The sequence below is a fragment of the Microtus oregoni genome, unplaced genomic scaffold (assembly GCF_018167655.1).
Source record: "Microtus oregoni isolate MIOR12 unplaced genomic scaffold, Mior012 000027F_ref0000203, whole genome shotgun sequence".
Lineage (NCBI taxonomy): Eukaryota > Metazoa > Chordata > Mammalia > Rodentia > Cricetidae > Microtus > Microtus oregoni.
This window is the reverse complement of record NW_024543086.1, coordinates 13,681,993-13,708,051: the sequence shown is the minus strand read 5'-3', so window position 1 is coordinate 13,708,051 and position 26,059 is coordinate 13,681,993. Positions and strand designations below refer to the sequence as shown.

General features: G+C 43.5%; 1 protein-coding gene across 1 annotated transcript in view; it reads right to left on the bottom strand.

Annotated features, from left to right (window-relative positions):
- Dock2 (dedicator of cytokinesis 2) overlaps positions 1 to 26,059 on the bottom strand; it is a 406,844-nt gene that overhangs the window by 276,505 nt on the left and 104,280 nt on the right. Inside the window, exons 23-25 of the mRNA XM_041676225.1 lie at positions 19,846 to 19,954; positions 8,490 to 8,560; positions 2,966 to 3,072 (exon numbers count right to left, since the gene is read on the bottom strand). Of these exons, the coding sequence (XP_041532159.1) occupies positions 2,966 to 3,072; positions 8,490 to 8,560; positions 19,846 to 19,954 (287 nt within the window). The remainder of the gene's footprint in view (positions 1 to 2,965; positions 3,073 to 8,489; positions 8,561 to 19,845; positions 19,955 to 26,059) is intronic.

Here is a 26,059-nt window from a genome sequence, read left to right as displayed (position 1 = left end):
ACAGCTCAGTAGGACCTGAAAGAGCAGTCCTGATGTACAGACGAGGAGATTAAAATTCCTAAAGCTCACTAAAATTAAGTGAGTTACTCAAAGACGTAGGTCAAGTAAATTGAGGCTAATGGAGATTCATTCATTCTCCATAGAACACAGTAGAGGGGGGTCTTATGTGTGTACTTTAAAGGAATCTTAAGGGACAATAAAGGGGAGTAAGGGATCTGAATATGATCCAAGCATGTTATATTTAGGTATGAAAATGCCACGATAAAGCTTATTGATGGTGGTGCACGCCTTTAATCCCAGCACTCAGGAGGCAGAGGTAGGCGGATCTCTGTGAGTTCGAGACCAGCCTGGTCTATAGAGCTAGTTCCAGGACAGGCTCCAAAGCCACAATAGAAACCCTATCTCGAAAAACCAAAAAAAAAAAAAAGCTTATTGATGTATGTTCTTAAAGGGGCGGAGTCCTCTGTAGTGAATCTCCAAGAGAACGGCTGCCAAGTGTCCCAAGTGTCCCAAACTATGTGGCTACGTGATGTGAGGCAAGAAAGTCAGGGCAGAAGTTGGGATAATGCCAGAAGAAGAAAAGATACCCACAACTCTAACCCTGCTTGGTCTGACCCTGCACCGAGTCCTTTAAAAGGCTTGCCCATGTCAGTACCTTCCTTACAAGACCGAGTTTTGAGACAGGTATTATTTTTATTATTCCCAATTGACAGATAAGCTTACGGGGGACCAGAAAGGATAAGAAAAGCACCCACAGTGAGTAAGCCAGAATGAAACTGTGGTCTAAGTGTGGCCCACGAGCCGGCGCTGTCTACCCTGCAATCTCTCAGTCCTCCGCAGGACCCAATAACAAAATGTGTCAAATCTCAGCAAAAGGCTCTAAAACCTTCCAACTCCTCTGCTTGGTGGCCATACAAACGCTCCAGACGGCAGGTACAAGCTAATGCCGCTGACAATACTCGAGGCGAGTCTGCACATCTGGCAGTCAAATGAGAGAAGCTCAAAGCAAATCACATCCCCGAGGCGTAGGACACTCCACAGCGTGAATAACGGGGATTTCCTTACAGCTCAAATGGCAGAGAATAAAACTCACCTTATTTAGGGCTTGAAAGAAAGACACTCAGCAAAGAGCAATGGACCCCAGGAAGCCCCCATGAATTCACCCTCGATTCATTTTGAACTTGAGAACATGAGACGCCTGGGAGGCGAAGCTTCCCTCCTGACTTCCTTTGCTAATAGGGTTCACTTAGCCAATGCATCCAGGGAGAAGCATTGCCGGAAGACTTGGTGTAAGAAGGCAGGGTTAGGCATATCTCAAAACCTTCAGAGCAAGGACAACCGACACATTTGGATATGGAGGTGGAACTTTTCAAAACATGAATGTCTCCCTTTGAAAATAGTTATGTCTCATCTGTCACTGGCTTTTCAAAGGGAGACACCCATGTTATGAAAAGCCAGTGACAGATGAGACACAACTATGAGACCCCATCTCCCTTCACTGCATAAGTGATATGTGTCTTGTTTTACTCTGGCCATACATCCATCTAAATGTCAGGAAGCGACCAACACACAGGAACATGCTTTCTTCTAACCTTCCCGCAACTCCAGGCAGGCCGTTGGAAGAACGATTGCGCACGTACCTTGTTAGCCAGACACTGGGGAGGAAATCAAGTTTACAATGAAGTGGTTCCTGAATAGTTCTGTGATTATAAGATCATTTGCATAAATGTTCAAGCTTTGGTTCCTGAATAAATTCCAGTTGGGTAACATCTGACCCCTCATATTCAAAGGCCTCTGTCTCTTTCACAGTTCGCTTCCAGTTTTAGAACTGATATCAGTGTGTGGACAGAGGACTTGAAAAACCAGAAAGTGCTGGTCTTGGGGCACAGAAGACAATGATGACCTCTAAAGGTTTTGTTTTTGTTGTTTGTTGTTATTTTTCTTCACAGAAGGAAGGATGAAGAAAGAAGAAATGCGGGGTTTCTGGATAGACAAAGCATTTATGTGAAGTAGAATGTATGATTGGTTTAGTGTGACCCAGAAATGTTGCTGCAGAAGACATGGGGGATGAGAGTGAGCATCTAACCCTCACACTTTCTTCTCTGGAAGGACTACCTGAGTCACCAGCTACAAAACAAGGGAGCCCCCTTCCCTTCACAGTGCCTGTTAGATAACATGGTGGAACAGAATCAATGACCGCAACTTTGCCTAAATCGTCTCTTCTTCCTCCATCTCCTCAAATTATCATTAAAGAAAAAGGCAAAGGACAGTTACATGAGACACAGTCATTTGAGAGATATAGTAAAGGGGAGAGAGTGTGTGTGTGTGTGCAAATGGATTCCATTCTCCATCCCAGGAGCAAATACAAGAAGCTGGAAGCTACAGCACCCCCTCCAAGAAGGAACTGTCCAGGGTCTGAAGGACCCTTTTTTTTTTTTTATGTGACACCTTTCATGCTTCAGATTTGATCCTGTAGATGCCTTACCTATTCAAGAATAATTTGCACTTCTTCTAAAAGCTGAAAAATGCTGCTAATTCCTACTTAATCAGGCTCACGGAGATGGGCCCAGAAATTTGCATTTCAACAAGCTCTCCAGTTTATTCTGACACACTCAAGATCTGGAGAACTGCTCAGCTAAAGGTTCTTTCTATTTAAAGAGACTTTGCCCACCTCCCTCCAAGTAAAAGACAGCAGTAACAGATGACACAGGGAAAACTGGCACTAGGCGGATAATGCCAGACTTCTCAACTCATTAAATTGTCTCAAGAAAAATGAGCAATACGGCTTAAGCTTTCTTAAAAATCAATGCAGATTCTAATATCTAAACTGTTCGCTGCTTTTTACACCCATGGAGGAAGAAGCTTGCTAGCAAAGAGGCACTATAGTGCCTTAGTGCCTGACAGAGTGGCTTTCCAGCCCCAGCTTCCCAGAGAGGGCCCACCCAGAAGGGAGCCCCATGCTCACCTTGCTTTTTGAAGAGGTTGCTCTGTACGATCTCGTTCATTGACTGTACCTTCTGCTTCTGCAGCTTCTCCGGGGGGATACAGGTGTAGAACTCATACAGGAGCTGGCTGAGGACACGAAAAATAGGATTGGCAGAGATTAGACCCAAGCCACACACCTCATGTCACTGAGGTTCCAACTTGGGCGGTTAGTGCCCTAGGGCCAGAATTGACATCGCTGAGCCTTCCTTACACTTCCAAATCCTGGCAGAGCGCCAGGTGGACAGTGAACCTTCAGTGAACATGCTGATATTAGCATTGAATAGTAATAGCATACAAACAGATGTGGAAATCTGAAAACACCACCATTAGCCCTGAGCCTTACTGTGTAGCAGATGTGTGCTTGACACAAACACTTACCCTGTGTCACAAACCTAACACCATGATGTTAGGAAAAGGTATCCCTATGTTTATATTTTACCTATTTATTACTTGGGGGAGTGGGGTTGAGGCAGGTTCTCTTCATGTAGTGAAAGCTGGCTCTGAACCCACAATCCTTCTCCTTCAGCTTGTGTGCTGAGATCACTGGGGAGGACACTATATCAGGTTGAAAAGTGTGGAGAACTAAGGCTAGAAAGGTCAACTAACTTTCCCAAGGTCACACCAGTAAGGCAGCAAAGAAACAAGCATTAAAAACCAGGTTATGATTTTTATTTTTACAAAGTCTGACACATTACTCTGAGGTAGGACCAAGTTCCTCCCTGCATATATAGGATGAGCAAGGTATCCCTCCAAAAAGAATGAGCTCCAAAATGCCAGTTCAAGCACTAGGGATAAATCCTGGCCCCACTGACTACCCAAGCCACACAACTGTCACCTACATTCAGTGGGCCTAATTTGGTCCTATGCAGGTTCCCTCAATATCAGCCCAGAGTCAGTGAGCTCTCACTAGCTCAGGTCAGCTGTTTCTGTGGGCATCACCATCATGGTCTTGACCCCTTTGCTCATATTATTGCTCCTCCCTCTCTTGAACTGGTTTCCAGAAGCTCGGTCCAGTGCTTAGCTGTGGATCTCTGCATCTGCTTTTATCAGTTGCTGGATGAAGGTTCTATGATGACAATTAAGGTAGTCATCAATCTGATTACAAAGAAAGGCCATTTCAAGCACCCTGTCCACTGTTGCTTAGGGTCTTGGTTGGGGTCATTTTTATGAATTTCTGAGAAATTCCCTGGTGCCATGTTTCTCGCTAGCCCTGTAATGGCTCCCTGAATTAAGATATCTCTTTCCTTGCTCTCCCTCTCTGTCCTTCCCCCATTGCAACCACCCTGTTCCCTCATGTTCTTCTCCTCCCCTTAAGCCCTCCCTTCACCCCTTCCCAGTTTTCTCAGGAGTTCTTGTCTAATTCTTCATCCCAGGGGGATCCATGTATGTCTCTCTTAGGGTTCTCCTTGTTACCTAGCTTCTCAGGGGTTGTGGATTTTATAGTCTCATTATCCTTTACTTTATGTCTAATATCCACTTATGAGTACATACTATTTTTGTCTTTCTGTGTCTGGGTTACGTCACTCACTCTCCAAGACATCTTGAAGGGGTGTTGGATTTTGTCAAAGACTTTATTAGCATCTAGTGAGATGATCATGTTTTTTTTTTCTTTCAGTTTATTTATATGGTGGATTACATTAACAGATTTTCATATGTTGAACCATTCCTGATCTCTGGAATAAAGCTGACTTGATTATGGCGGATGATTTTTTTGATGTGTTCTTGGATTCGGTTTGCCAGTATTTTATTTAGCATTTTTGCATCAATGTTCATGAGGGAGATTGGTCTGTAATTTTCTTTCTTAGTTGAGTCTTTGTGTGATTTGGGTATCAGGGTAACTGTAGTCTGGTAAAAAACAAGTTTGGTAATATTTCTTCTGTTTCTATTGTGTAAAACAATTTCAGGAGTATAGGTACTAGCTCTTCTTTGAAGTTCTGGTAGACTTCAGCACTGAAACCATCTGGCCCTGGACTTTTTTTGTTGGGAGACTTTTGATGACTGCTTCTATATCCTTAGGAGTTATAGGTCTATCTAAATTGTCTATTGGGTCTTGATTTAGTTTTGGTATGTGGTACATATCTAAAAAATTGTCCATTTCTTTTAGATTTTTCTAATTTTGTGGAGTATAGGTTTTCAAAGCATGACCTAATGATTTTTATTTCCCCAGGGTGTGTTGTTATCTCCCTCTTTTCATTTCTAATTGTGTGAATTTGGATATTCTCTCTCTTCCTTCTGGCTAGTTTGGATAAGGGTTTGTCTATCTTGTTTTTGCTTTTGTTTTTTTCTCGAAGAACCAGCTCTTTGTTCCATTGATTTTTTTGTATTGTTCTCTTTGTTTCTATCTTATTCATTTCAGCCCTCAATTTGATTATTTTCTGTCATCTACTCCTCCTGAGTGTGTCTGTTTCTTTTTGCTCTAGAGGTTTCAGGTGTGCTGTAAAGTCACTAGTGTGAGATTCCTCCACTTTCTTTATGTAGACACTTAGTGCTATAAACTTTTCTCTTAGCACTGCTTTCATAGTGTCCCATAGGTTTGGGTATGTTGTGCTTTCATTTTTGTTGAATTCTAGGAAGTTTTTAATTTCTTTCTTTTTTTTTTTTGACCCACGGGTGAGTCAGTTGAGCATTGTTCAATTTTCATGAGTTTGTAGGCTTTCTGCAATTAGTGTTGTCGAATTCTAGCTTAAGCCATGGTGATCCAATAAGATACAGGGTTTTTTTCCCCAATTTTTTGGTTATCTGTTGAGTTTTGCTTTGTGACTGTGTGTGTGATCAATTTTAGGAAAGGTTCCATGAGATGTTGAGAAGAAGGTATGTTATGTTGTGTTTGGATGAACTGTTCTATAGATGTCTATGAAGTCCATTTGAGTCATGGCATCTGTTAGTTCTCTTATTTCTGTTAAGATTCTGTCTGGCAGACCTGTCCATTGGTGAGACTGGGGTGTTGACATTTCCTACTATTAGTGTGTGGGGTTTGATGTGAATTTAAGCTTTAGTAATGTTACTTTTTTATTTGGAGCATAAAGGTTCAGAATGGAGACTTCATCTCGATGGATTTTTCCTGTGATGAGTATGAAGTGTCCTTCTCTATCTCTTTTGATTGATTTTAGTTTGAAGTCTATTTTGTTAGATACCTTCTTGTTTCTTGGGTTCATTTGATTAGAAAATCTTTTCCCAACCTTTTACTCTGAGATAATGTCTGTTTCTGAGGTTGAGGTGTGTTTCTTGTATGCAGCAGATGGATGGATCCTGTTTCTGTATCTGTTACCTGTGTCTTTTTATAGGTGAATGGAGTCCATTGCCTTTAAGAGATATTAATGACCTGTGATTCTTTATTCCTATTATTTTTCAGTGGTAGTGTTTGTGTGATTCCCTTTTTTGTGGTTTGTTGGTGTGAGGTGTGAAATTATCTGTTACCTGTGTTTTTGTGTGTGCAGCTAACTTCCTTGGGTTGGAGTTGGTTTGTTCTAGTACTTTCTGTAAGGCTGGATTTGTGGATAGGTGTGTCTAATCTTGGCTTTCTTTAAAAGATTTATTGATTTCACCCAAGTTTTTGTCTTTTCCTCCATTTCTTTTAGGAAATTTTTCTTTTCCTCTTTAAGGGTTTCTATCATCTTCATAAAGTTATATTTAAGGTCTATTTCTTCTGCTTCTCCTGGGTTAGGACGTTCAGGTCTTCCTGTTGTAGGACCACTAGGTTCTGGTGGTGCCATATTGCTCTTTATGTTGTTGAGTGTGTTCTTACACTTGAGTGTGTTCTTACACTGTTGTCTGCCTAGCTTTTCCTCCAGTGGGTCCGGGTGGGGCCTGGGCTTTTGGGGGTTCCTCTTCCTCCATTTGGATGAGTTGGGACCTGTGGTTTAGGTGGTCATTCTTCTTCCAGGTGCAGGCAGGTCTCTTACTCTAGTTGGTGCTGATATGGTTCTGGGGCTCTTTCAGTTGTAGGCAGAGGGGGCATTCTAGGCCAAGACTTCATTGGTCACCCATGCAGTGGGAGAATGGTTACACATGAGGGGAGGCTGCTCTAGAGTCTCTGGTGTTTGGTGGGTGGAGGGTGGGCATGGGATGTGCCTCCCAGGGCTAGGACCTAGAGAGCAGGGTCCTCCAACTGGGAACTCAGACACTCACCTCTCTAGGGGCAGTCTGTGCCAAGGCTCTAGGGGTCACAGATGCCCCCTTTTTTTTTTTTTAAATTGTATCATTTTTACGAGAAGTACTTCAACCAACTGGCTACATTGCTAAACCACCTTATTTAAAAATGTCTGATACCTAGCAACCCTTTATAGTAAATCTCAAAATCCAAAGGGGGTCCTTAGTATTTTTCAGAAGGCTATGAAAAGGTTGCGGGGGTTGGAACCAGCACAGGACACCAGAAAGGAGATTATCTTTTTCCCACCAGAAATTTAACATCACCTCCCCCAACTATAGCTCTTATCTGCTCACGGTAGTCACTTACCCCTAACATCAGTAAAAATTTACATAGTGCGCAGTGGGAGTATGCAGAGAAGTGGAATATAATGAACAGACTTGGTGACGGTTGCCATGACACAGTCTAATGAAGGTCAGTATATGACATCAAACAAATGAATCAATACAAACGCAATAGGTGTGATGCATGCAGAGAGTTTCAGACAATCGTGGCAAGGGGTAGAAGAAGAAAGCAGGGAGTGGGAGGAGTTTCATTTATTTTTAATAGACAGAAGCAGTTTTTTCGGGTAGATTAGCACTTAAAGCCTAAGAATGAGGAGCTGCACTGTACAGAAAGGGAAAAGAAAAAGAAACTGATATAAAAAACAGCAAACAAACAACAACAAAAAGCTACTGGACCTGTCCTAGCTGGGGCCTGAATGCAGTTCAAAGAATAGCACCTATGCTAATTTCTCAGGCTCCAACATTTGTTGCAATAACAGCAGTAAACTGCAGGAAGGACATGCAAGAATGTTTCTATATTTGAACTTGCTCCCATGTAGAAGGTGTTTTGTTTGTGTTGTATCATCTGTTATCCTATCTGAGAATTTCGGTGGATTTAAGGAAAAGTAACAGCTACAGGTCAGTCTCAGATGCCCCATTCCCACAGCATAATCTCATTAAAAATCATTTGTTCTATGACATGGATGGAGCTAAAAAGGAGAGAACAGAATGAAACCAACCAGTCTCCACGATCTCTTTCCCTTTTGCAGTTATGGGATTTACCAGGCAAATGTCGGGACCTAAAGCAAACAACCCGTAGGCCCGTGTGCTGTGGAGTGTTCTGCCTCAAACAAACCTGCACGGTCAATTCGCATTCTTTATCTTCAGAGAAGGAGGATGCTTTCATTACATACTGGTTATCATCGAAGCCTGGCGTAATGAAACCGAAACCTCTCACCCTAAGGCCCCTGAGCAAGGCTCCCGCAGTGTTCCCACCTAGATCTGAAGCTGAGAGTTTGCATAGAGGGCCCTGCTTTTCTTTTCAATCCCTGGTGTGACTGCAGAGCTGGGGAGAGAACATCACAAACTCTCACCTGAGCAACTTGGCATCAAAGACTGTTTCCACATCGTGAAGGACAGACGGGATGTATTTCAAAGCCGCCACCTGGGTGGAACACGAAATAAACACGAGTGATGTCCACATCCCACACCTCTGTGCTGCTGAGCGAGACACTTTGTGACACGAGGCAGATCAGAGAATGACCCTGCATCCCAGACTCTTCGATAATCACTCAAGGCTCCAGGGGCCGTGCATTCCTTTGTGCACACAAAAGAACTCTCAGGCCAGGAGGATGGCCTATCTAGTAAACAAGTTCCTACTCAAATATAAGGAGCCAAGTTCAGGTCCCCAACATCCATTCGAAAGGCTTAGATCTCTGAGAACCTGGAAACCAGGAGATGCCAGAGCCCCAATGTCTAATCTACCAGTGAACTCTGACTTTCATGGAGATCCTCTGTTCTAGTGATAAAACACTGGCCAGTAATGACTTATGGGATTTATTTCACCATGCCAGTTGTGGTACACCATTGAAGCAGAAGCCATAGATAGACGAGGCTTGTTGGCTCACTCGCAGACTCATGGTTGGCTGGCTTTCTTACATAGTCCAGGACCACCCGCCCAGGGAATGGTATTGCCAACAGTGGACTGGGCCCTATTGTTATATAAGTTAACAATCAAGCCCATCCACAGACCACTGATCTGGGCAATTTCTCAATCAAGACTTCCCTTCCCCGCTGACTCTCAGTGTGTCAGGCCCACAGTTAAAGCTAACTAGAATTAACCCTGTCACAAAAATAAGGTGAAGGGCAAAAGAGGAAGCCACTGATGTCAACACATGACCTTCACAAGTGCTCGTGCACATGCTCACACACGTAAACACACACACACACACACACATGCACAGGGAAATCACAACGTAAAAACGCAGAAACATGAGTAAAATGTTGGAAGCTCCTCGACTCTATGATTGGATTCTGGTTCCACACCTTCTTAGCCATGTAACTTTGGACAAAGACATCTTTACTGTGTCAGTTTCTGTATTATGTGAGGCATCAAAGCAGGGCATAAAGCATATTTGGGGTGCTTAATAATGGACACCTCTCTTACAAGGTGTTGTGCTTGAGCAGATTTGCTGGAGGCTAGGGTGATTTGAACGGAGTTATGTGTATTTTCTCTCTGTAGTCACTATAGTGGACAGAAAACACTTCACATGTTAATAATAGTATGTTTTGACCCAGTGGCTGGGCTAAGAAAACTGAACAGGAAGATGGATTTTCTCTTCTTCTCTTTATCCAGTGGTATGAACCACTTCCCTTCCCCTGGAAGGAATACAGTTTGCTTAGCAGTGGGCAATCTACAATTTCAGCAGGAGCCATAGGACATATAGAGGGAGCATAATGACTAAGGGCCTAGTGGAAGGGTGTGTTTTTATTTCCTCTGTGCTCTACATGATATCAAAGTATGTCATCCTTCCGCAATCACTCTAGAATAAACATAGCGACGATTACTTTCTTCAAGAATATCTTGGGATGGGAAGAGTAGTTGAGTAGGTACACCGCCATGCCTGATGGCCTGCGTTCCACTCCCTGGGTCTACACAGTGTAAAGTGAGAACCGACATCCACAAGTTGTCCTCTGACGTCCACACTTGAACCAAGGTATGTGCACACACGTGCACACAAGCACACACAAATAAAAATATGATTTAAAAAACTTACCCCTAGATATATGCAAATGAGCTTCTTAAATAATGACTAACTTTTCTGAAAATTTATATTGGGGCAAATACTGTACTGAACACTGCAAATATATTATCATCTTAATCACAGCCCTACAGGGGTTATGGGGTTTTCAAAGACAAGGAAACCTGATTGCAACAAGATTCAGCAACTTGCTGCAGGTTACTATGGAGCCAGGGTTTGGATTCAGGCAGCTACTCCGAGAGGCACTCCTGTGACCTCTGAATGCCATAGCCGCCTTACTCACACAACAGCCCCACTCCAGCCCTGCTTCCTTTTCTCCCTGATTATAATTTCTAAAAGTCAGCACTACATTTTAGTTGTAAAAGAAAATCACACAAAATAAGGGTGAAAATTGCCTCTCAAATCCCCATCTTCATCTTAGCTCCAGTCTCTGTACCCCAGAAGAAAACAATTATCATCACAGTGAGTTTCCTTCTGCTCTTCTTGAACACATATGAACACATATACATGCATGTGTGTATGTATGCATGTGTGTGTATATATATATATATTCTTCTACTAGATCCTTAGCATGCTGTCTCTTGGAGCACATTCTCTTAATTTCTGACCCCCATTCACAAAGCCCAGTGGGTACACATGCTTCCTTCACCTTACCATGCTTGTGGACTAGGCTATTTCCATTTTCCTAATTATAAAAACCACACTAAGGAGACAGTTAATATTTGGAAAACTGTACACAGCCCTATAAGGATTTCTATAGAACAGATTGCTTGAAGACAAATTATTGCATCAAACTTCATATGCATATAAATTTTAGAACTTGCCAAATGATCTTGAAAGAGGGAGTAAGCAATTTCTCTTTACTGCTTCTCTATTTCCCCAAATTCTTGCTAACAATGAATATGCAATCTTCGCAATGTGATGAACAACTCGACACTGTAATTTTAAAAGTCTTTGGTAACCAGCACTGTCAGCCATCTTTTCTATACTTAATAAATACCTGTATTAACTAACCTTCTTGCTCATATCTTTTCTCCTATTCATTCAGGTGATCCTTTTTCTTACTTGATTACAGAATTCTTTATGCATCAACATTAGCCTTTTTTACAGTAATACATTTTGCCAGAGTTTTCTCCGGCTTTCCCTGGTGTCTGATGAGTATATTTTAGCTTTGTTTATCATATCTTTTATTGCACAGAGATATTCTAAATTTGCTTGCTGTCATGCATGTGTTAGATGCTGTTCTTTAAATTTATTAAATCTGTAGTCTAGAAATCACTCTTTCAACTCTAGATCATAAGAAGCAGTAGCCAATGTTTTAATCTATGCCTTCATGGGCACTCATACCCAACAAGATGGTGTTACGTGTGCTAGAGAAATGGGAAGTTTGTAATCAAGCCATTTCAAGTAATAGTGGTGAAGACAATTATAAACTGGGGAGATTTTTGCTGTTGTTTTCAACAACTACAGAGCTTTCTAGGGCTTTAATGTGCTCTGAATCATGACATACATCTAGGCAGTCACAGGTACACAGGACATTACAACCTAGTTGGTCAAGGACCATCTTGATCAGGAAGCACCAGGCAGATGTAGGAAAATTCAATGTCCTCAGGACCCAGCATGCAAGAGGAAGGTGTGATGGGAATCACACAGTGGGCTGGAAGTGATGAGCTGCTTTTAGTCAGTTGTTATGATGCTGTGTTAGCAAATGGGACCTGTCTGTAGGTCACATTCTCTCAGAGTATAAAGAGACCCTCAAACTGTGGCTATAACCCAAGAAATAGTTGTCTAAACACATCAAGAAAACAGCTCCTTTTTTTCACTATTACTATCAAAGAACACAGAACCCACAGAGACCTAGCTATAGATCCCATCTCCCCATCTGGCCCCTGTATTAGATTGGGTCCATTTGACATGCCCAAGTGTCGACATCATCAGGTGGGGTAAAGGAGGAGGATGTCATTTAAAGCACATCGTTATGATGCTCAGCACACCCGTCCTGCTAAAGTCAACCAAATCTCCCATTCTCCAGTGCCTAGTTGCAATACAATGTGCCTTATCATTGTTAAGACACAAAACTCTCAGCAAGTTGAGGAAAGCCAGGATGAGAGTGTCTATGGTAGGGCTCTGGCTTTGGGGAGCTAGGCTTCCCTTCAGATCTGTGAAGTCATTCAACAGTGTCTGCATCTCTGGGAGTTGACATAAACCCAAACATCTCTACACAGGAGCTCTCTCAGGAATAGCAAGGTTTATCCAAAGGAGCCCACCTCCTGATCTCCCAACTCTGGGCTAGTAAGAAATTCAAATAAGTCATGTAGCTGCCGCCTCTGATTCAGAGGATGCTTGTTAACACAGTGGGAAGGTAGGAAAGCTCATTTGGTCCAGACAGCCCCACTGAGAAAAGGAAAGCATGCAGTTCTCTTGTCTGGTGAGAAGAGCCTACTTGAGAAATTGGCCAAAGCTACTGTGATGGTTTAAAAGAAAATGGCCCCCAAAGGGAGTGCACTAATGGGAGGTGTGGCCTTGTTGGAGTAGGTGTGGCCTTATCAGAGGAACTGTGTCACTGTGGAGGCGGGCTTTGAGGTTTTATCTAAGCTCAAGATACCACCCAGGGTCCCAGTTAACTCCTATTGCCTTCTGATCAAGATGAAGTCATCGCCATGTTTGCCTGCACGCTGCCATGCTCCCTGCCATGATGATAATGAACTAAACTTTTGAAACTGTAAGCCACCAACTCAGTTAAATGTTTTACTTTATAAGAGTTACCGTGTTCATGGTGTCCCTTCACAGTAATAGAAACCCTAACTAAGACAGCTACTGTCCAACCTAGCACTAATCACAAGAGCCCTGTCTATAGTCTTCCTTTGAAATATCTGAGCTGACTACAGCAGCTGACTACTACCACCAACAACTCCTAGAAAGAAACAGGCCAGTCACATCACTTATTGGAGACCTCTACCTGTTGCGTGTCTGAGGCCTGGAAACTGGACACAGACTGGCTTTGTGGATAGGCTAGCCACCCAGGTATGGCACAGTTTAACTGTAACTTACTGCTGCTGCCCTTACATCTACTGTTACACATCAAATATTATTGAAGAGTTTTTACTTCCATTCAGTAGTATATGTTCCTATATTGCCACATTGTTTTAAATATACATGCACACATAGAATGGTACCGATGTACTCATGTAATAGAACTGTTATTCATAGGGTTTCCAAGTAGGAACCATTACTGGAAAGTTCCTATGTACCACATACCTTACATGAAATATCTTGTTTAATTTTAATAACTATTCTGATCAGAAGAATACTGTCATCCCAGTTTACCAGTGAGGAAATTGTGGTACATAGCTGTTAAAAAAAATTGACAGAAGTCACAGTGACAAGCCAGGATGTGTCCCAGACGGCCCAGCTGACTCTTATCCAGCAGGCTCTCCTATTGCCCTTCAAGCTGAATGAAAGGCCTCTGTCTTGGCAAACTAGGGCATTTCTGTAGGGTGTAGAAGGGTGATTTGGGAAAGAAATGGATTAAAACTACTACATATTTTGTCCATTTTCTATTTTGAACAGAAGTACAGTTTTACTGACATTCATTAAGTCAAGGACCCTCCTTATCACACATACACATACACACACACACACACACACACACACACACACACACACACACATATATATATATATATATATATATATATATATATAGTCAAAAGAATGGACATCAGGAATACTTTAACCAGATCAGTAAGTAATCTCATGGAAACAACTGAATTTTCTTCCTTCCTCTGTCAAAGGCAAGATACAACCCTTGAGAAGAGACCTGTACCCAGCCCCGACACAATGCTTGTCTGTCTCAGACATAGGAAGATGCTAGAATTCGGTACTTTCTAGATCAGTGGTTCTCAACCTTCCTAATGCTGAGACCCTCTAATACAGTTTCTCATGTTATAGCGACTCCCAACTATAAAATTATTTTTGTTGCTATTTCATAACTGTAACTTTGCTACTCTTACGAATCGTAATATAAATATCTGATATGTGGGATATTTGATATGTAACCCCAAAAGGAGTCAAGACCCACAGGTTCAGAACCACTGGTCTAGATAGCTATGACCTAGAACTGATCAACAACCTTGGCCAGGGAGGAAAGAGTAGAAACAGTACCAGACAATTGATCTCCAAACTCTGAGGGGCTTCTATGTTGAGTGTTTCCAGGTATATATTAATTCTACCCCCACCCTAAGTGGCTACCATTGCTACCAACAGATAAGGCATTATTTCTAGACGTGTGTATGAGGAATACACAATCACAAAACAAAGCTTGACATCATTCTCATCCTGTTACTACAGGTGTTTCGAGCAAACACTAGTCCCTCTCTGCCAAGTTTCAGTCCTTTTAAAGGTTTAGCCGGAAGACAGACAGTCGAGGTCCATGGAAATAGGAGATACAGTGTCACAGGAATTCACCACAGCATGGCCGCATGAAGGCCACTTCCTTGGAGATACTGAACTGTCTTGGGGGAAAGCAGATGCACCGCTGCCTCAAGGTTTGCTCATTGCTGCAGTCCTTGGCTGTGAATCCAGGCTGTATAAAATTAGAGCTGAGGCTCCTGGTCATCACCGAATAACCTCCAAAAAACAGTGTCCGTTTATAAACAGAATATATTTCATGATTTAGACACTGAGAAGACCAGAGAACTCTTGAACATGAGTTTTTCCATCTTTTCTACAACTCAATATCGCATTGGCCCCCAAGACTGGCAGGAAGTAATAGGACTCTGTGCTTAAAGTAGCAGGGTATAGGCTAATGATGTAGCCCAGAGATAGATTCCTTGCCTACTATGGGCAAGACCAAGATTTGATCCTGAGCATGGTGGGGAGGGGGAAGGAGAAGTAGAAGCAACCAAAGTCACAGTAGCAGCATGAAAAGGTAGGCTGTCTGCCTTCAAGTTCAAAAGAAGTCTACAGCTGTATTCCGTGCTCCCATTACCTGACCAGCAAAATGAAGAAAACACAGTTGCCTAACCGTTTAGTGTTGGCATGAAGATCACATTTACAAAACAAACAAAACCACAGCTATTTGTTTGTTTATTTTGTTCTTTTTTTTTTTCCAAGACAGGGTTTCTCCATAACTTTGGAGCCTATCCTGGAACTAGCTCTTGTAAACCAGGCTGGCCTCGAACTTACAGAGATCTGCCTGCCTCTGCCTCTCTAGTGCTGGGATTAAAGGCGAGCGCCACCACCACCCAGCTTTCACTCCAGCTTTTTGATTGGGACAAATTTGCTACAGAATCAGTCATTTCCAAACATTACCCCGAGCATGAAATATGTGGTTGAAGAAACAGGACACACTTAAAATAATCACTTGAAGATCCAAAGAAAAATTCCTGGTTTTTTGTTTTGGTTTGTTTGTTTTTATTTTTATAAATACAGAATCTCATCTCCCTTGCTCTGGGAATTCAGGATGTAATCTGTGAGCCACTTCTCAGGAATGGGTGATTATTGGCCTGTTAGTTTGGACATCTAGGAATTTTATACCAAATAAAAGGGAAAATCAAGCTATTCTAAAGCAGCTTGCCTTCATGACTGGACATCTGACCATCTTACTCTTTCATCTGCCTTTTGTCAAAAGATTTGGATCTTTAATGGAGCTAGTCTACCCTACCATTGATGGTGACTGAGAAATCAAACTCAGCTTTGCTGCGGCTTTCATTCAAATCTAAGAACAAGCCTCTCATGGCTGTGGTTAAGTTACTCAGCCTCTCCAAGTCTCCCTTTCGGCATCTTCAAAGCCGAGATAGAATATTTACGTTACAAGGTGTTGTTGCAAAGATCAAAGGAACTAACAATATCTGTAAAGTTTCTACTTAATAACATGGCATGTAACAAGTGATAAAACACAAAAGAAACAGACCAAACACAAAAGGAAGACAGGAGCCTGTTTTTACCATGCTGTTCATTTTACCAATAGGTGTTTGAGGTATTTACTGTTGCCAGCTGCTGGTGAAAGCCCCCACCTTTCTGGGCACTCCAACAGCTGTCAGCATGAATGCCAGAAAGACATGCAAGGGAGCATGCATGGCATTGCAAACCAGCTGTTCACTCCATTCTGCTGGTACCATCACAATGGGTATTACGCAGTATCATGAATGGAGAGGAAAAGGTGACAACGGCCTGCTCAATTATCACCATGTTCCCTTCGCTCGGTGCAGCTACACATGTAGATCGTGAGTGTGGACTGTTGAGCCTGGCAATCTGCCCTCAGTGTCATCAACCCTTAAGATACAGCTTGTGTACACCGAGACTTCTGAACACGTGACCTATTAATGAAAAACACTCAGAAGACTTTGGTCCAAATCATTCCCGTGGTACAGAGAAGAACATTGACTTCAGAGTCAGGAGGCCTTGATGGCATTAAATACTAGCTCACCCGCCTACCACTTTGGGCAGGTCTAATTTGGGGCGAACTTATTAATTTATAAGCCTCTGTGAACACTGGGGACCATGGTTCCTTGCAGATTTCTGATTAGATTAATAACACCGTACGTGAAGAGCCGAGCTCCACACCAGCCATATATTAGGTACTCAAGCCCTGGAAGGCATTTGCTTTGTTTTTCTTTTTTCTTTTATTTTTTCTATTCTGAACAACTGGCTTTCACGTCATGGTTTCGAGTGAGTTGTTGCCATGCCAACAAAGAATAAAGAAAACCACAGAAAATATCTCACAAAGCCAGAGGAACCTTCAGAACAGAAAATAACTTGCTTAAGCCCCAACACTCACAATGGACAAAGCCAAGATTTGAACTAGACCCTCTTCACTTATAATTAAGGCAATCTTGAACAAGGGATTCTGCCCTAAGCGGCTACCTAGGGGCAAATGTTCAGTTTGGAGCAGAAATGGAAATGAGGGGCATTCTCATACAGAATTGCCTGTGGGCCAATAGGAGAGAAGCAATTCCTCAACTGAGATTCCCTGTGCCTAGATAGCTCTATGTCAAGGTGACCAAAACTAGCCAGCACAATGACTAACAATTATTTGCTAAATTAATTTAATTGCTAGAAGGTGTAACAAGCCTGCATTTCATGTTTTCCACAGATTACTTCCTTTAACCCTACAAAAAATCCTCGCAGTGCGATTTGACTTATTTTACAAAAGGAAAAAAATCGAGGCCTAGAAAACGAGGTGATATGCTTAACACTGAAGGGAACATGGCCATGTGTGGAAGACTGACTTCCCACTAAGGCTTCTCAGCATCAAAGTCACAGTGCACCCTCATACTGTGAAGGCCATAGACTGTAGAAGATTCCTTGTGTAGGGTTTGCCAGCATGATCTTGACCGCCCGCCTGTGTTTAGCCCAGTCCTCACTCCGTAAAACAGGCTTACATTGTCTTCCCATGGTACTGCTCTTAATACTTGAGATGACTCTAAATCCCTCCTGATAACTTTTCAGGAGCCATATAAATAGCAGGAAAGTACCTTTGACTTTATGCAAATCCCTGAAGCTAAATTTGGCCATTGGACCAAATTTTTTAAAACGAGATAAAGCCCCATTTGCATGGCGCAGGGGTGGAAGTCTCGAGAAGAAACCAGCATAATCAGGAAGAGCAAGGCTTTTCTAACAGTTTGGAGACAATAAGAACCGGACTCAAATGACTTATGCACAAACCGTAGCAATTGCATTAGTTTCACACGGTTGTACGGCATTTTATAATCTGTTCTTTTGCAGAGATTGTTTCTTGCATCCTCCTCAAAGAGTGCAGTGTTCTATATGAAGAATCAGAGGCTGAGAAGTTGCATGATCTACATAATAAATAGTCCATACAATCCATAAAGAACATTCCCTTTAACCCAGGCTCCTGATAGATAAATGCTCACTCCCCGCTCGCCGTTCCCTGACTACCTCATTTCTTTCTTCTTTCCCTACTCTACTCTTTTCTTCCCCCCCCCCCCCCCAAAATACCTGCAGTTCATCACAAGGAATCGGGTGTAAAAACTGGACAAAATAGCTCTAGGATGGCCTCCTACTCTGTCTTCATGGCACTTCTACCTATCTGGGCCTTGGCTCCATTCTACTGTCCTCCAGAGAGCTTTCTCTCTCTGCTCATCTCTGCTTGAAGATTCTCTCATGGGAAATGGTCATCCTTGCCCTTCACTGGTTATCCTACCCCTCCCGCTGCTCCTACCACTGTGAAGCCTCTGGATGATACAGGCCAGGTGGGAGCCAGGCCCACCCATGCCTCATTTCAGGCTACCCCTGTTCCAGCTATCTATTTTGTCATAGTAGTTTTAAGAATATAGAAACTACGTTTTTAAAGTAGCAAGGGGAATATTGGGAAGGTATTTTTAAAGCTGGCAAAAGGAAAAGGGGGGTGAAAACTGTAAAGTCAGTGGTCCTAACTAACTCCAAGGACATCGTCTCTATGGTGGGCACTGAATGAACGGTGTCAAGCATGGTTGAGTGCAATTGTTGGAGCTTTGTTTTAAGAGCTGGGCAAGAAGATCTAAATCCTGGCCAAACCCCTTGCCGGAAATGAAGATTCAAGGAGGGCTGTCACCTGGCTGGACTGCAGCTCCCACACTGATGCTGTGCATTCGTTCATCCCACCACCTTTTATCCAGTACCCACATCAGGACCCTCAGAAGCTCTGAGGATATAAGGATGCATGACTCGGGGACCTGTCTATTATTTACAGATTCTCAATTTTCATTAAATTCAAAGAAACACATACATCAGTTGTTCCCAAACTTTGCTTCATGCTAAAATCTCCTAGGGAGTTTTCTAACCATCACTACCCCCATTATCCTAGCCACAGTCTGTACCAGTTAAATAAGAAAACCCAATGATGATAATTAGGCATCTAAATTTATTAATGGTCTTATGTGCAAAGTTTGGTACTCAAGGCACCAGCAGCAATGCCCCCAGGCAGATGTTACCTCTGTCTCGTCACCTCCTTACTCCCTGAATGCTCCTTTATTAATAATTCCAGCCAGAGATGAGGCGATCCTGGGCAGGCATCATGGCTATTCAAATTAGCAGCTAAAAGGATAATGGAGGTTTTGTTTGTTTTGTTTTAGAAACAATCTGCATTAACTCATTGATCCAGATAAATGTGTTTTTCTCTATTCAGAAAACATCAGGCCAACCTCCACCCCAGCTCCAGTCCTTGGGAGTTAAGGCTGTGAAACTTCAATCACAAGTTGCTAATTTTCCCCCAACACAGAGAGAGCTTTCAAAATGTCAACAGATTTGTATAGTGTGTGGGTGAGTACCAGGAACCTCTGTTAGATGACCCATCCTCTACCTTAGCCATTGAGGAGACTCTTTAATCGCAAGATGATACCTGAGAAGATGTGATGAGAACTAAAAGCAGATTATCGTGCCCCAGTGAAAAAGACCGCCACACTTCCAGCCTCACCATTGGAAGAAGCCAGGTTTAGCTTCTTTCTCTCTAGATAGCAAAAGCTTCAGAATTATTTCAAAGGGAAATACTGACACATCCATGGGAAACAAGCGATACATCAGTTTCCTCCCATCAGCGGAGCCCCAGGTCCTCACAATCCTAAAAGCACATTGCCGGTTCAGCCCTTCAACTGACATCAGACAAAAGCATACAGCTCTGAGCACGCGGTCAACATTGGGTAGCCAAGGGCAAACGTGGAGGCATCTTTCTGTCGCGTGAACCAACCTGCAGAAGGATGGTGGTTTTATACTGGCTTTTCATCAGGTTGTTGATGGATTCAAAGAGCCGTCTCATAGATTCTTCAAACTCCATCTGTTCCTTGCCTTCATAAAGCCTGTAAGAAGACACATCTGGGTCATTCTTAAGCCAGTTGGCCAGACATCTGAAAGTGTGCACCAGCCCCAACCTTCATTTCCAATGTGGGAGATGAGGGCTTGTGGGGAGAGTGAGGAGCTGATGCTGTAGCTGACACAGAGAGGAGCCTCAGGTGCTCCATGCTAACAGGCACCTTTGGACCCACGGAATGTTATAAACCTGCCCCTCTTTCACCTTCTTTTTCCTTTGAAAATCCACAAAGAAAGTAACGCAATCTGAGACCTTGGGTTTTCAGTCTTTTGGAAACCCCCCCCAAAAATATTTTCAAGTGTGCTGTCCTTTCTACTTAGCCACCACCTGCTGGTCACTTGAACTCCCACAGCCTCTCCTGGGGTCATGGCCAATGCTCTCCTGTCCCCTCCATTCAGAAGAACACTTATTACCTATTTCAAAACTGCATTTCTCTGATTATAAAGATCCTTTGTTGTCATTGTAAAACCTAATGTTAAGATAACAGGAAAATATAATTTACAAAACATAGCCTCATTCACCTAACCAAGGGGATCAGCTTCTATGGGCATGGTGGTGTTTGTCCTTCCAAGGACTCGGGTCCTTTCGTAATATAAACATGGGCTGCTGCCTGGAAGCCATTCCCTCACAGAGCCTGAGCCTCTTCCCACAGCCCTGCTCAGCCCACGGCTTCTCCAAACAAGCTTTTTATCCGCAAGCATGCAATATCCACAGGCTAATCTGTGGCATCCAGTGTGAAGCGCACACAAGAGCACTCTTGTCCTCGGCTCAGATAAAGAGTGCCTCTCCTGTCACAGCCCACACGTCAGGAACCAGCCTGAGCCTGTTCTGGTAAAGGTGCTTTCCTGAGATAAAGCACTGACACACTTAAATGGGTTTGTTTGCTCCCCTTCCCCAACAGGCCAGCCAATCGCAGCCACTTCACTACTGTCTCCTCCGTGAGATCTCCACCTAATCTCACCTTCTTCTTTGTACCTTCCTCTGGCTCTCTGCCTCAGCTTGCCATCTTTAGCCTCTCTCTCTCTCTCTCTCTCTCTCTCTCTCTCTCTCTCTCTCTCTCTCGGTCTGGGTCTTGTCTGTCCTCCCCTCTGCCCCTTGTATTTTAATGACATCACTCTTTTCCTGTCTTCATCCCTCTGTCTTTCTTCCTCACTTCCTGCCCTACTGGCCCATCTCTTACTCTTTCCCCTGCTAATAGAAAGCATCAATCTATCAATGTGGCTCTTTCTGGTTTGTGGCACTGAGTTTGTCCACTCCCTCCCAGACTCATTAAACCTACTGATTGGCTGCCCAGGATTTCTGCACAGATGTCTTCTCTCTGAATAAGATATCCTGCCCTGTATATTTGGATGAGTGATGGAAGTGGTTTTGAACAGGCCCTCTTCATGAACCCACCTACTCCGCTCACAAGGATAGTGTCCAGCCACAGTTTTCTCTGCTGGATGACCTACCCATCCTCCCCCTACCCTCCATAACCAAGAAGTCACATCGGAATTCTTCCCCCTACCTGTGGGATTTGGCATTTTTATTTAAAAGGAAAATATTATTGTGGGTCTTATTGGGGCTGGAGAGACAACTCAGTGTGGTTAAGAGCACTTTCTGCTCTTGCAGAGGACTTAGGTTCAGTTCCCAGCAATCACAATTAAAGAAAAAAAATTAAACAAATTCATCTGAAAGTTCAGTTCCAGGTGATCCGATGCCTTCTCCTGATCCCTGTGACACTGCACACATGTGGTATACTAACATACATGCAGGCAGAATACTCATACACATAACATAAAAATAACTTTGTTCTTAATTTTGTTTAACCATCCTAAAAGCAGGACTGGAGGGTTCAGAATGCTTACAATCTCCCCTGAAGAGATCCTGGGGACCATCCTGGGTCCCGGTTGCACTCCATCTCCTTAAATCTGAGTTTTGTATGCTGTACAACTGCCTGTAGGATAAACTTCCTTCTTTGCATAGACCGGCCCCAGCTCCTTTTGTCTCAACTTCTCTCTAGTCAGACCTTCACAGAGTATAGCCTTTTCTTGTAGCTCCCTGGGCATTCAAAGTCAAGAATTGTTGGGAAGTCTAGTAAGCTGTTAGTCCATGCCCCCAACCAGACCAATGAAGAGACAGGAGACCAGAGTGGGGAAGTGACTCAGAATCACTGTCGTCTAAATATTCTTTCACTGAGGTGGGAAGGACAAGACACTTGCACAGCAAACCAAGGACTTGCCCCTGATCACTGCCTTTGTAGGACACTGGATTTAATTTCTACCTGCAGGAGATACAATTTGCTGTAGATCACAGGGGGTACACAGAGACTGAACCAGGACTCAGCATAGTTCTCCTATGCTCTAAAAGGGAAAGGCAGGTAATGCTAATCCCACGAAGCATAGACTTGGGGTCCCTGCCTCAGTGCGAATCCAGCCTGCTTCTTTTACATATGTCTAAGTTAAGTGTCTATGTACCACACTCAAGCCAGGGATAGAAATAGGTACTGCGCCTGCCTGGCTTCCACGGAGGATAGAGAGTGATATGCATCAATTCAGGCAACAGCTGGGATGGGTGACCTTGCAACAGTTGAGAAGGAAAGAGGAATCTACTTCCTGGAAATGAATTTATGATGGTCATGTTCCTTCATGTACTCCCTCCCCGTTCCCCCCCCAAAAAAAAACCCCTGCTTTTCTGGACTCTTACTCCCCTTGTTAATAAATGGAAGATATAATGTTCATGCAAATTTTTTACTAAAATAGTTTTGCTTGTTTTCATTTTATGCATATGAGTGTTCTGCCTTCCTGTATGTCCACGCATCTCTTGTGTACCTGGTGCCCACGGAGGCCAGAAGAGGGCATCGACTCTCCTGGAGCTGGAGTTAGACTGTTGTGAGCCATCACGTAGGTGTTGGGAATTAAACCTGGGTTATCCACAAAATCACCCAGGGCTCTTAACCTTTCAGCCAGTCTAACTAGTTATTTAGAGGACAAAAAAAAAAGAAAAAAAAAAAGAAAAGAGATTTGGGTGCTTAATATTTTAGCTGTCACTTAATAAGTGCTTAACCAAACCCCAGCAATCACTGTTGCTAGCTGAACACAGGTGTGCTCATGTTGGCAAGCTCTGATTTGAGTATAAGTAAGTAAATAGAATATTCCAAGTAACTATGGACAAAGAAAAAAAAACACAGGTGTTTTAGACCATATGGAAGAGTTAACTGCATGGGGGGTGCAGTTAGGTGTCTGGGCGTTCCCTGGGAAGTCCAAGAGGAAAGCTAAAGCCTCATCTAGCTTACAGGCCTTAACCATAGCCTCTACCTCATTTCTAGTCCTTTCTCTATGTCTTGGATTTGTAAAGAAAACATTTATTTTTTTTCTGGCCTAGAACATTAGACAATTGCTTCTGGAACCAGCTGAGTCTGCCAGGGAACAAATTATTGAAGGGCCCTGAGGCCCTGACCACAAGGAAAACTAGAGCAGCCCGGGAGGCAGGGCGTGCAGGTGTTACCAGCGCAACCGCAGCCAGCACTGCGGCTGCTGGGCTTGTGTAACTAGCACAGCATGCTGGGAGACACTGCACAGCTGAGCACTCATTAAATGCAACAGGGCCCCATATGGTGTGCACAGTGCCTGGTGCCACCTCTTCCACGGGAAGCCTCAGATGCCAAGTCCTGAACAGCAGCCCAGGGGAGGGGGATCTCAACAAAGCAGCCTTAGTCTGGGAAAAGACAAAGGTAGAGGGTCCCTTTCTTTCCATTCCTCAACCAGTTTTAGATGCCCTGGCTGAACCGTCTCCAACAGGCACCTCCCCGACAGCTTTCAGACTCTCTGCGGGAATATAGATTCTTAGACAAGACTTCTGGGGTCCCAAACTCAGCTCCATCACTTATGAGGTGGTCGCATTGGCTCTGGCTCTGTTTTCTTGACTACTGAAATACTGCTCCCTAAGGTTGTTCTAAAACCAAATACAAATGGTCTGCCCTTGGCCCGAGGTGAGGTGAGGAAGAGGTGCTTCCAATTCAGAATGTTTCCTGACATTTCTGCATCTAAGGAATGATCCACCTCTAGATGGGAAAGCTGTTTACAACCCATCTATATGTTAAACACAAAAGGTGAAGGTAATTTTACATACCGCTTCAAATGATTCTGTACAGAAAGTGAAGCCTCTTTGTATGGAATTTTCTACTTGAGGAGTTAGGTTGGGACTGAGAAAGTTTTGGATTGTTGGAGCATTTGAGATTTCAGGTGTTAGGGTAAAGGACACTCCCACCACGCTCCTCCACAGGTGAAACCACCAGCAGCCAAGAACATGGTTGGCAGCTGGTCAATACTAGCTATCACTACAACTCCTCCAGTTTCTCTTCTGGATCCATCATATTTGGCTTCCTGAGACTTTTGGGGAAGACGTCAGCATCTCCATAAAAGCTGCCCCTCACTGAGCATATACCACATGCAGGCACTGCACTGGAGACTAACGAGGGAAAAAAACCTAACACAGAAAAGAGCCCCATGTCAACCACTGACCACCGTACACTGAGAAGGAGTAGATACTAGTGCTGTCGTTCAGTATCCGCACAACTCAGGCACTGGGCTGGCCTTCTCCTTGGTAGCTCCTCTCTGCCTTGTGTCCACTCCTCCTATGCTACCCCCCCCCCAGTGCCTCTCTGTCCCACCTCCTTCCTTCCTTGACAACACCGGAAATGAACCTGAAAGTTTAGTCCTCTGCCCAGCACCGCTCCTGCCTCTCACCCTGTCACATTCTTGCTTTAATTATTTTTCTTGGCAAGACACACACCTCGCATTTCACAGGAGTCCAGGAAAAAGATTAAATTAATTGAAAGCTTTTTAAATGAAAATAAATCTTTTTTAAATGATTCTGTGATCTTCTATGGAGCCAGGAAATGTCACCCAAACAGTGAGAGCCGCTACATCATTGTGTTATCTTGCGTACAAGGGCAGGATACTTTTGTGCCGCAAGATAGACACCAGGCACTCAATGACTGTTCAAGAGAGGCTACTTCCTTACAGTGAATCCCCATGTTGACTGATGTACATTTAATCCACCATTCATTCCCAGCGACACAGCACCTAAGACGGTCCTGTCAGGGAGCTTAGCTTCCATGATCACTTATATGCTTGCTTTGGGACAGATACTAAAGTATTTTTGTGTCCTAAGAGTCTCGTCTCCAGCAACAGTCCTGGACTATTAAGAGCAAGTTAGAAACAAATGATAGGTGACAGAGGAAACCAATCTTGCGCTTGATTGTGAGTCTGCGGATAATGTCTTGGTACATCAGAACTGAGTTGTATCCTTCTCCCTTTAAGAGGAGCCCTCCAAGCTCTCAAGCATGGTCTAAGAGTTCTCTTTGACTAAACAGGCTGCATTAATATCTCCTTTACTACAAAATAACTATGGCTACAAGAAATTGCTACTTACTAAGCATTTCCTAGGCATTTTGTGGTTTTGATGGTTTCGATCACATGGCAACCCTATGATACGCTTGCTATGACCATTACGTGAAAAGGACATAGATACTCAGCTATGTTTTACTCAGTAACAAATGACACAACCATCACTGGTACCTATGAACGTCCCTGGCTCCACGTTTCACCCCTTTATGCACTAGGTAATGTCACTACTAAGAAACAGAGACTGACAATGGCCAGCATAGGAGCTAGAGCAGATGGGCAAGTGGGAGTGCATCACTTGCCCCAGGGATGATGGCTTTGGGGGATTGATGGATGCAGCTGGATAAGTGGTTTCGGCCCTTTTCTAGTTAAACTCTAAATCTAAGGTAGCCCAGCTGTGCTCCTGCATCTGAGTCCATCACTTGTTTTCTTAGGCTAGCCTGCCCAGTGAGCAGCTCCTAGTGTCTGAAGAGTGCTTGCTCCAGACCAGAGCCAAGGACTTGAGTGTACTTTCTCTCTCGCCCTCCCCTCCCTTCTCCATATCTGTCTTTACTGCTTCACTTGTTGAGAATAATTATAGCCAAACAACCTGTCTGAGTAGATCTGAAAATTATCCTTGCACGTAACAATTCTTCCGACAGAACAAAACTCAATACGCTCCGCGGGCTTGTTGAACATTAGTGCAGCAGGGCGAGAAAGGTCCGTGA